The 12,135-nt window shown below is 44.2% G+C and overlaps 1 protein-coding gene across 1 annotated transcript; it reads left to right on the top strand.

The window, feature by feature from the left end:
* Window positions 1-921: 921 nt before the first annotated feature.
* LOC146394392 (heat shock transcription factor, Y-linked-like) lies at window positions 922-2,289 on the top strand. Its single transcript, XM_085009025.1, has 2 exons — window positions 922-1,170; window positions 1,594-2,289. The coding sequence occupies exons 1-2, from the start codon at window positions 1,048-1,050 to the stop codon at window positions 2,287-2,289; spliced, it is 819 nt and encodes a 272-aa protein (XP_084865151.1). The 5' UTR covers window positions 922-1,047.
* The last annotated feature ends 9,846 nt before the right edge of the window (window positions 2,290-12,135 follow it).

The raw sequence follows: 12,135 nt of genomic DNA, 5'->3' as shown, positions 1-12,135 counted from the left end.
TTTCTTTTTTCTTTTCTTTTTGTCTTTTTATTTTTTGGACTTTACGTGGGGCATGCAGAAGTTCCCAGGCCAGGGATTGAACCCATAGCACAGCAGAGATCAGAACACTTTTGTAACAAGCTAGCCACCATAGAACACTGGCTATGTTTTTCTGAATATAAATACTGCACAGCTTCTAGTTATACACTCTCAAGAGCTGCATAACTTTTGTTTCAATTTGCCATTGTTTTTTTTTCTTCCATTTACAATGCCTTACATAACAGGCACAAGTGCTTATGTGCACAAGAGAGAACTTGCGTTTACTTCAGGGATGAAATGGATTTATTTATTTATGTGATTTTTTATTAAAAAGATTCCATTGGAATAGGATCTCATTTGCTGATCTCATTTTTTTTTCTCTCTTTGGGTTACTGTTCAAGTACGGAGCTCATATTTTATATTAACTGGGCTAATTTCATAGAGAAGTAAACCCTGACTGAAGGTGATGCTCAGATTGCTAGGAGACTAGAGTCTTGTGATGTCACAGCTACTCAGGCTGGCAACCATTGTGATGGATTGGATAGTTTATCTGTGTAGGCTTACCAAAGCAGCATTTAAAACTGCAGAGTTCAAAAGCCATGCAGGTGAGAAAAGTAGCTGAAGAGAAATTTATCTGAGATGGCACATGCTCCTTCAGAAATTCAACCTGTGTCTCCTAAAGATGCACCAACTGGTTCAGATTCCTCCACTACATCTCCATGGTGTGATAACTCAATCACTGGGGACTTGGACTTGAGGTCTCAGATTGAAGAAAAAGCTTTCCAGGCTTTGTCTGAGGGCTCCCTGATGAAAGAGCCATGCCACACATTGTGTGCCTCTGAACCAGATGGAGATAATGATTTTCCTCCTCTGCCCTTTCCCAGAAAACTTTGGGAAATTGTTGAAAGTGATCGATTTAAGTCCATTTGGTGGGATGAAAATGGAACCTCGATCGTGATTAATGAAGAACGCTTCAAGAAAGAAGTTCTGGAGAGAAAGGCTCCCTTCAGAATTTTTGAAACTGAGAGTATGAAAAGCTTAGTTCGACAGCTTAACCTTTATGGATTTACTAAATTGCGAAGGAATTTTCAAAGACCTGCCTCACTAGCCAACATTCTGGCAGAAGATAATGAAGTCTCTGCTTGGAACAAGGTATTATGAAATGTCCAGTTATTACTTACAGAGGGACATCTGCAAATATGTTCATGCATATAGGGTCATAGTAGACCTTGAAGGAGGGATGAAGTACTGCTACAGTTTTAAGTTGAAGGCCACTTGGTCATAAAATATTTGGGGTGATAGAGAAATTTCCTAGCCACCTGGAGCCTTCTCGATGAACCTCACCCAATACAAGCCCCTGAACCTCATACTGTTACTGTAAATGCACCAGGCATTTTTATTTAAGGACCATAATTGCCTGTTCCCACTACATAAATTTTTGAAAATGTTAGTAATAGATGAGTATTATTTCCTGACATTAACTCTGTGTGATGAAACAAGTCAGATTTTTATGGATTCTTTGTCCTCGTATCTTTGTTTAAAAGGTCACTAAATACCTTTCTCTTTTGGTTTTAGCTGCAGTTCTACCATAATCCAAATTTTAAACGAGGCTGTCCCCATCTGTTGGTGAGGATGAAAAGAAGAGTCAGGATGAAAAATGCTTCTCCAGTATCGGCTTCTCTACTTCAAGGCTGCAGCAAGAAGCGCTCTAGAACAGGGGGTAATGTGGATAACCATAATTCTGATGTGGCTGCAGAAACTCGTGGAGAAGATGCATTTTCAGCCTCTACAAACCTAAATGTGCCTTTAATAAGATGGCCTTCTATGAGCCAGAGAATTTCTAATACAACTACCCCAACTAGAAGTGGTCTTTCTTCTCCATCATCACCATCAGTCAGGCCACCAGGACAAATTGCCATGGCTCAACATGCTATTTTTAGTCAGTTGACCACGTTTCACATGCACTCACAAAGCAGCTACTCTCCAGCAAGTGGCCACATCGTGAATTTCATTACAACTACCACGTCCATTTCTCAGTACCACCTTATTTCTAACTTCCCAAGTGGTTATTTTGGACTGAGGGTGGAGCCTTCTCCTTTGCCAACCAGATACCAGAATATATCACCAACTGAGGGCCCTCTGTCTAACCCGCAACCAGCAGCCCATCCATGGTTCCCAATGCCAATGGCCACTGACACATCTGTTGCCTCGCTTTCAAGGCCAAATCCTCAGTCCTCTTCCGTATCTGAACATCACCCTAATTACCACTGACCTATCAAAGGACTATAGGTTATGCAGGAGAGTGAAGATGAACATTTATGCTGGCAAATGTCACCAAATTCCTGCAATTCTGTTATTTCATCAATAAACTTGTATGTTCATCTTCATAGCTTCAATTTCTTTACTTTTGACACAGTTAAGAGTAACAGGATGCTGCATTTCTTTTTCTAAAATGATTTTTCCATCATAGCTGGTTTACTGTGTTCTATCACTTTCATACTGTGCCGCAAAGTGGCCCCGTCACAGACCCACCCACCCAAGACGCACACCCACACACATACATATCCTTTGTTTCACATTATGCTGCATCAAAAGTGACTAGAGATAGTTCCCATTGCTATACAGCATGACCTCATTGCATACCCACTCCACATGCAATAGTTTGCATTTTCAACCCCCGAATCCCAGTCCATCACAATCCTGCACACTCCCCCTTGGCAACCAAAACCCTGTTGTCCAAATCCATGTGTGTCTTTCCTGTGGAAAGTTTCAGTTGTGCCATATATCACATTCCACACATAAGTGATGTCATATTGTGATTGCCTTCCTCCTTCTGGCTTACTTCACTTAGTAGGAGAGTCTCCAGTTCCAGCCGTGTTGCTGCAAATGGCATTATTCTGTTCTTTTCTTACGGCTGAGTGGTGTTGCATTGTGTATATATACAACATCCCTTAATCCATTCTTTCCAACGGTCACTTAGGTTATTTCCATGTCTTTCCTCTTGTGAATAGTGCTGCATTGGACATACACGCGCACATAAAGTTTTCATGGAAATTTTTTTTTCCCCAGGTGTATGCCCAAGAGTGGGATTGCTGCGTGACATGCTAGTTCTATATTTAGTTTTCTGAAGTGTTTCCATAGCGGTTGTAACAATTTACACTCCTCCCACAGTGTAAGAGAGTTTTTTTTCTCCATACCCTCTCTAGCGTTTTCTCATGTGTGGACTTGTTAATGACGGCCATTCTGTCCAGTGTGAAGTGATACCTCATAGTAGTGTAGATTTGCATTTCTCTAATAAACAGTGATGTTGAGAATTTCTTTATGTGCTTGTTGGCCCTCTGTATATTCTCTTTGGAGAAATGTCTATGCAGGTCTCTTTCCCATGTTTCCACTGAGTAATTGGCTGTTTTGTTGTTGAGGTGTATAGGTTGTTTGTAGATTTTAGAGATTGAGCCCTTATTGGTTGCATCATCTGAAATAATTGTCTCCCATTGCAGGTTGTCCTTTTGTCGTTTTAATTGTTTTCAATGGCAGATTATTTTGCCGTTTTTTAATATTTGAAATGTTTGATAATTAGAGAGGAGCATTTGACATGTCCCCTAGCTGTAACTGTTTCAAAAAGGAAAATGGAACTAAGGAAATAGAGAATAGCTGCCAAGAGATTTCTGAAATAGTCCAAGTTGTATTGAATGGGGGTCTCAATTATGAGGGTGTGGAAAAAGGGGCAAATAAAAGTCAATTTGGAAAGGGAAAATACATAGTATTTACGTAGTGTTTTCTCAGCTGCATTATAGTCTATCTGTTACTTCAAATGAAAATTGGATATTAGTTGACAAGATTGTCTTCATTGCAAAGAAAAAATAAATCAATAAATTCCACTGAGTTCCCATGATGGCAAAGAGGTTAACACACCTAACTAGTGTCCATGAGGAAGCAGCTTCACCCTCTGCCCTCTCTCTGTGGTTTAAAGCCCCAGAGTTGCCCTGAGCTGTGATGTAAGTTAAAGATGTGGCTCAGTCCCAGCATTGCTACAGCAATGTAAGGCAGCAGACAGAGCTCTGCTTTGACCCTGACTGGGATTGCCCATATGCCACAGGGGTGGCCCTCAAAACACACAAAAAAAGGTATACAATTACTTAAAAAGTACATTTCACACTCCAAACGATAAGATATTTTATCTTATCCATGAACCATGACAATAATTTACACCATAAGAGCAACAACAATGTCCACATGACATCATCAGGGATGGTATCACTGTCACCACAGGGTGGTAGTTCATCAGTGAAACATCTACAAAAAAAAAAAAGTAGTAGAAAAAAAATGTGGGTGTCATTTTCTCTAAAATCCTCAAACTGTTCTAGGTTATTTTTGCCTTTATCTCCACCCCTTTATATGTCCCGATTCACACGTAGAGGTTGCTTTCTTCTTTTACACAAAGACAGGCTTAAATACAAATGCTGGCCTTTAACACCAAACCTCAGCCAGGTGAACAGGTCCCTTAAAGATATAGAATCTATTTGACTTAGCAGCTTCTTATGTTTCTCTTTTACTGTCATTCTGGAGAACATTCAGAAGAATTATTTTCAATCATACCAAGAGTCACCTCAGAGCCATCCTTGGAGTAGAAAGGACCCCACTTTGTCTTAAAAAGCAAGGTGCCATTGTTGCAGAGGGGAAAAGGAGGAGGGGCAGATGCCAAAGGAATCTCCCTGCTCACACGTGCACAGGCTTTCAGAGGGCAGGGTGCACCTGGTGCAGGCCACAGGTGGCAAGAAGCCACTTGCTTGTGCTACAGCAGCCTGGACACTTCTTGTCCTGGCTATAGGTGTCCAGATCCTTCTGGTGGGGGCTAAGGGCATCAAGTGGGTAAGTGAGATGTGGTGCCTCCTGAGTTATCTACAGGCAGTGGGGACAACCCAAAGCAGTCATCTCAGAAACCACAGGGAGTCAAGGCCTGCCACCGGTAGGGGTGTGTGATCAGGTCCAATCTCTGACCACAGTCACCTCAGAGGTCAGAAATCAGAGCGGGCACTACAACTGAGCACCACTCAGTATTGCTGTCAACACCCTGGCCATATAACCGCCCTGCAACTGTCAGTGCCAAATGCTCTGACAGTTGCACGGAAGAAGCACCCAGAAGGTTGAACACTGTCCTTTGCCAAGACCGTGTAACTAGGAGCAGTGGTGTACCACCTCCTGTGTGGGCTAAGAGGGACAGGGTGCTTCTTATAAGGGTCCTCAGTTGGGGGGGCAAACCACCAGAGGTGTGCATGGCCTGCTACCACTAGGGGTCCAGGAACAGGCACCCCTTGTGGCCCTAATCACCACAGAGGGCACCTCAGAAGAGGTCATTGTGACCAAACATTACCTGTTTCTGCTCCAATTTCTCTGGGAACTCACAAACCATGCCACTGCCACTGCCACTGCCACTGCCACTACCAAATGCTCTGGGCACCTCATGATTCTGCAAAAAGCTCATTATCACTCCCAAGGCCTTGAAACAAGGAGTAGCCTGTGCCACTTCCCTGCATGTACTTGCTGCTGCTAAGACCCCAGCAAGAAGGCACTACCAGCCCTACCCACTACCTCCCTCTCCCTGGAAATACACTCCGCACCCTCGGGATAATGGCCTGCTCACTCCCAAGATTGAGCCAGCAAGAATGCAATCCTCCATGCCCCAAATAAATGGTAACACCCCACAAAATACAAAGGGTTGCTCTTGCCTAGAAGTAACCCTCCAAGACTAGAGTTTGACTTCCCCAAACTCACAGAAAAAGAAAATCATGGACACGGTGAAGAAGCCCAGGAACAATTCCCACGTAAGGTACAGGAGATTTCATGTGAAGCAGAAACAATGCAACAGACCTCTGTAGGCCAAAAGACCCTGAGTTCAAAAGGGGTAGATAAATATGTACTGAAGGAATGAAGGCTGAATATCAGGGACTTACGAGCACATTACAAACAGTCATGTCGATTACTTTCAAGAGGAATGAGGAAATTTAGGGGAAAATAGGGAAAAATTAGAAAAGTCTTTTGCAGATAGCCAAACTGGGCTAAAGGCACTAAAGGGCAGAGTGAAGAGTGCAGAGGAATGAATTAGTGACATGGAAGATAGCATAATGGAAATCACCCAATCAGGACAGCAGGCAGAAAACTACATGAAAACACATGAAAGCAACATAAGAGATCTATGGGGTAGCATAACAGGGGTCCATCTATGCATTACAGCAATTCAAGAAGCAGAAGAAAAAGAAAAGTGGATTGGAAATATATTGTAAGAAATTATATCTCAAAATTTTCCCAAACTAAAGGAAACAGGTATCAAAATACAGTAATCACAGAAGGCACAAAACAGGCTGAACACAAATATGCCCACACCTAGACCTACTATAATGAAAATGGCAAAGATAAAGAGAGGATTCTAAAGGCAGCAAGAGAAATACATCACATTAACTACAAGAGAACCCGCAAATCACCTAATTCCACTACAGAAACACTACAGGCCTGAAAAAATTGGTAAGCTATATACAAAGTTCCAAAAGGAAAAACTCTGTAGCCTAGAATACTCTTCCCAGCAAGACTATCATTATTTATTTATTCATTTATGTATGTTTTATTTATTTATTGAGTATCATTTGAACTGGAAAGGGAAACAGAGAATTTCTCCAACAAACAAAAGCTAAACGAGTACACCAATACTAAACCCATTCTAAAAAAATACAGAAATGGCTAAAAGAAGAAGAAGAAGAAGGAGAAGAAGAAGAAGAAGGAGAAAAAAGAAGACAGAACATATACAGATTGGAAAGCAGTCACTTAAATAAGCCAGCATACATCACCAACACATACAAACAAAGAAAAATCTACTCGAAAAGTGATGAGAAACACAAGGAACACCAAAAGGACAAACTCGAAGATCTCAAAGAAGAAATTCAAAAGCATAGAGTGTAGGTAAGGAAGTATGAAAATATAGACACCTATTTTTAAATATCGTGTTGCAGCCTATATGACTACCAGGCTAAAGCAAGCAGATGTAGGAAGTGGTTAACCTACTTGAAAACCAGGGAAACCACAAATCAAACCAAACATTACATTCATGAAAACTAAAACGAAATGTATCCAAGCATAAAATAAATGGAAATCATCAAAAAAAAACAGAAAGAGAAAAAAAAAACCAAGGTAATACAACGAATCAACTGAAAAGCAAGGTTTAACATGGGAATAAATACATGTTTCTCAATAATTACCTTAAGGGTCAATGGACTGAATACTCTGATCAATAGACACAGAGCAGCAGATTGGATCAAAAAGCAAAAACATACAACCTGCTGTCTGCAAGAGACACCCTTTAGAGCAAAGAACACGTATAGACTGAATGTGAGAGAATGGGACATCATATTTCAATGGTCAAGACAGGAAAGCAGGAGTTGTGATACGCATAGTAGAAAAAATAGATATTGAATCAAACAAAGGCCATAGAGAAAGATAAAGAAGGACACAATTTTAGAGATCCCAGATGGTGAAAGAGTAGGGGGATTTGTTCACCTCTCCCACAGATGCAACAAAAAATACACATCTACATGTAAAATGACTCACACAGAACAGCAACTGAACGCTGGCAGAAGAACTGAAACCTCCAAAAATGGGAAGAATCTCTTGACACAACTGCATAAAGCAACAGAAAAGAGGAGAGAGAGAGAAGGGGCATCAGGACTGGACTCCTGAGAGGGAGCTGTGAAGGAGAAAGGGAACCCACACCCTGGAAACTCACCGAACCTGCGGAAAGATCAGCTGAGTCCAAGGGATCTCCACGAAAAGTGCATCAGCAGGTTAGAGGACTGAGAGGCAGTGTGAGAGCCACACAGATCATCAGAACCGCTGGCACAGGTCCCAAAGACTGAGACGCTTTGGTGGGGACTGGGTGCCAAGCCCTAGGCTTTGGAGGTGAGTTCCTGGGAGCAGGCTGGGATTGGTGGTGTGGAGACAGCATAAGAGATGAGGAAGTGGTGCCCCAGGGGTGAAGGGTTGCAAAGTGCTAAAGGCTGGGGACTGGAAAGTCACAAGAGAGGGAACCCAGGAGAAGGTCTGGGGCTGCAGGAGAGACATTGCACCATTGTTGGGGAGGGGAGAGCAGGATGTGTGGGCCACCAGAGAATACGCCTTGCTCCACAGCATTTTCACTTGCACAACAGCTAGTAGAGCACAGAGGGCATTCCCAGCACATCCCCCTCTTCCACCACGGGCATGCCCGGGGAGAAGCCACATTCCTTCTGCAGTGGACTGGGCCCACTACCCATGGGAAGGCAACCACCTCCTTGGTGGTCCACCCACAGGAAGTGTCCCAATGCCCTGGTGCACCCCAGCAACCTCCTCCCCAAGTCAGGAAGTTCACCACCACAGCAGCAGGAACAGGCCAGCCCTGCCCACCCTTGGGAAGGGCTCTGCTGACACAGCGTGAGAGAGCCAGCACCGCCACCCTCGGGAAGCCCCCTACTGCTGTTGACCACTAGGGCAAGACCCTCCCGGCCATGGGGAGTGAACGTCATCCAAGGCATGCATCGGCCAGCCCTCCCCCCCCTTGGGAAGCCCTCCACTGCTGGAGAGAACCACAGGCAGCTGCCCCTGGCTGCAGGAAGGGCACCAACAATGGTACGTACACCAACCAGACCCACCAGCCTAGGAGTAGTGCACTTCCACCATGACAGGCACTGGCCAGCCCTGCATGCCCTCAGGAAGCCCTCCAATCTTGTGGCACAACCCATCAAGCCCTACCTGGCTTCAAGAAGTGAACTGCCAAGGCAGAACACTCTGGCCAGCCCCACCCAGCCTACGGAAGCTCCCCACCATAGCAGCACAACCCAGCCACACTGACTGCCCACAGGAAGCACCTAGCCACGGTGGTGGGACCCGGCCAGCCTTGCATGCCCTCAGGAAGAGCCCAACCACCACCATGTGCCCTGACTGTGCCAAACTACACTTTGGCTTCCCCAATTTCACAGTAAAGGGAAAACACAAGCAAGATGAAGAAGCTCAGCAAACATTCCCAGTTTATGCAACAGGAGAATTCACCTAAAACCTTCAACACTCAAACAGTCTGACAGACTTTGAGTTCAAAATGCAGAGTGAAAGTACTAAAGAGATTCAGAGAAGATAAGCACTGTAACACAGACTCCCTCAGAAAAGAAATAGAAAACATAAGGAGGAGCCACGAAAATCTAGAAAGTTCATTTGCAGACCAACAATATGAGCTAAGGGCAGTAAGGGCTGGAAGGAATAATGCAGGGGAACTTATCAGTGATGTGGAAGATAGAAGAAAGCAAATCACCCAAATAGGACAGCAGACAGAACACCAAATGAAAAAACCCTGAAAGCAATATAAGAGACCTATGGGATAACATAAAGTGGGCCAATATGTGCATAGTAGGAATTCCAGAAGGAGAAGTAAAAGAAAAGATTATTGAAAACGTATTGGAAGAACTTATGTCTGGAATTATGCCCAGCTATGCTAAGTGCCCCACTGCCCTGACATGCCCTGGGAAACTCCTCACCACATTGGGAAATGCACCACGACCACAGTGGAAACTGGCCAGCCCTGCCTACCCTTGGGAAGTGCCCTGCTGCCATGGGGCAACTCGGCCAGCCCTGTCCACCCTTGGGAAGTGCTCCACTGCTACAGGTTGCCCCAGAAAGCCCCAGCTAGCCATGGGAAATGCACCTCCACCTCCATGGGCACCTGCCAGCCCCACCCACACTTGGGAAGCTCTCTCCACTGCAGAGCGAGCTGGCCAGCACTGCCCACACTCAAGAAGCATCCCACTGCCATGGAGCACCAGGGCAAGCCCCGCCCATGTGCAGGGAGGGCAACTCCAATGTGGCAAGCCCTGGCCAGCTCCACTAGCCTTTGGGAAGAACCCTCCTGCCATGGCGCAACCAGGCCAGGACTGCCCCCCTTTGGGAAGTGCTCTGCTGAATGGCATGCCCCAGCAATCCCCAGGCACATGTGGGAAGTTCACCTCCACCATGGTGCACACCTGCCAGGCCCATCCACCTTCGGGCAGGGCCCTCTGCCATGGAGTGAACTGCCTGGTCCTGCCCACCCTCAGGAAGCAACTTTCTGCCACAGAGCAAGGAGGCCAGCCCCACCCACCCTTGGCAACTGATAAGCAGAGCACACCGAAAAGTACCGCATGCCCGCAGGATGCACTCTGCTGCCGCTGAGCACCTGGGAAAGCCCTGCCCAACTGCAGGGCTGTGCCTCAACCACATCCCATATCATCCAGCCCCAACTTCCCTCAGGATGGTGCACAATGCCCAAACATGCCTGGCAATGGGAAGAACCTAGGCTCAGCAGTGTGACCCAGCACACCATGCATGCCCTGCTGAAGTGCTCCACCAATGCGGTGCAGCCTCAACTGTGCCAAACTACATTTTGGCTTCCCCAAATTCACAGAAAATGGAAAACACAAGCAAGATGAGGAAGCTCAGAAAACATTCCCAGTTTACACAATGGGAGAATTCACTTAAAATCTTCAACACTGAAGCTGTCTGTCAGACTTGGAGTTCAAAAGGGAGACAGTGAAAAGACTGAAGGTATGAAGACAAGATATGAACAGGAATGCAGACGCCCTCAGAATGCTATGAGAAAACATAAAGAGGAGCCAAGCAAATCCAAAAAATTCATTTGCAGAGATACAAATGGAGCTAAGGACAGTGAGGACCAGAATGAATAACGCTGAGGAATGAATTAGGGATGTGGAAGACAGAACAATGGCAATCAGCCAAACAGGAGAGCAGAAGGAAAACCAAATGGAAAAAGATGAAAGCCATATGAGACTTACGGTATAATAGAAAATGGGCCAATCTTTGCGTAGTAGGAATTCCAGAAGGAGAAGAACAACAAGAGGGGGTTGAAAATATAGTTCAAAAAATTACCCCTGGAAGCTTTCTAAATCTAAAGGATTCTGACTTCAAGATACAAGAAGCACAGAAGGCCCCAACTACTTGAACCCAAATAGAACCACACCAAGACATATAACAATGGCAAAAATTAAAGATAAAGAGAGGATTCTAAAGGCAGAGAGAGAAAAGCAAAATGTCAATTAAAAGCGAACCCCCATAAGGCTATCAGCTGATTTCTTCACAGAAACTCTACAGGCCAGGAGGGAATGGCAAGAGATATTTAAAGGACTGAAAGGAAAAAAAAAAATATGCAACGTGGAATACTCTATCCAGCAAGAATACCATTTAAAATAGAAGGGGAAATAAAGTGTTTCTCCAACAAACAAAAGCTGAAAGACTACAGCAATACAAAAATCTGATCTGTAAATTAAAAAAAAAAAAATAAAGGGGGAAATGATGAGGAACGAAACTGCAATTAGAGAGCACTCAACCTATCAGGCTAAGGCACACAGTGATACTCAGGCATAAAATAAATGGAGACCAGCCATCCAAAAAAAAAAAAAGGAGAAAGAAAGAATGAAGAATAATAGAATCATCTGGACTAAGAGTTTTAAAGTGGCAATAAATAAACATCTATCGATCATCAGATAAAATGCCAATGGACAGAGCACTCCAATGAAAGGACACAGAGTGGCTGATGGGATAAAAGAGCAAAACCCCTCAATATGCCACAAGCAGGAGACTCACATTAGGACAGAGGACACATATAGATTGAAAGTGAGGGGAGCGCAAAACATATTTGATGCCAGTGGACCAGAGAGGAAAGCAGGAGTTGCAATACTCACATCAGATAAAAGAGACATTTAAACAAAGGCTGTAAAGAAAGACAAAGGAGGACACTATTTCATAGTTAAAGGCTCTGTTCGAGAAGAGGAGGTTATAAACAGCAACATATATGCCCCAAATATAGAAGCACCCAGATAGCTGAAGGAAACATTAACAGATATAAAAGGAAAAACTGATGGGACTACAATCTCAGTGGGAGACTTTAACACCCCACTCACATCAATGGACCAAGCTTCTAGATAGAAAATCCATAAGGCAACAGAGATCCTAAAGGACACAATGGAAAACATAGACTTAATCGACATTTTCAGGACATTACACCCAAAAAAATCAGAATACACGTTCTCCTAAGTGTGTAAGTAATAATCTCAA

The sequence above is a fragment of the Sus scrofa genome, chromosome Y (assembly GCF_054392235.1).
Source record: "Sus scrofa isolate SSC_HxYL_T2T_F1_AM1 chromosome Y, Sscrofa_HxYL_maternal_Yorkshire_Landrace_v2.0, whole genome shotgun sequence".
NCBI lineage: Eukaryota > Metazoa > Chordata > Mammalia > Artiodactyla > Suidae > Sus > Sus scrofa.
This window is presented reverse-complemented; position numbering and strand designations above follow the sequence as displayed.

Excerpts from the sequence above, each read along its gene's own strand:
- LOC146394392 (XM_085009025.1), top strand. The coding sequence starts at position 1,048 with ATGAAAAGCTTAGTTCGACAGCTTAACCTTTATGGATTTACTAAATTG. Across the intron at positions 1,171-1,593 it reads AAGTCTCTGCTTGGAACAAG|CTGCAGTTCTACCATAATCC; the intron begins GTATTATGAAAT and ends TTTTGGTTTTAG.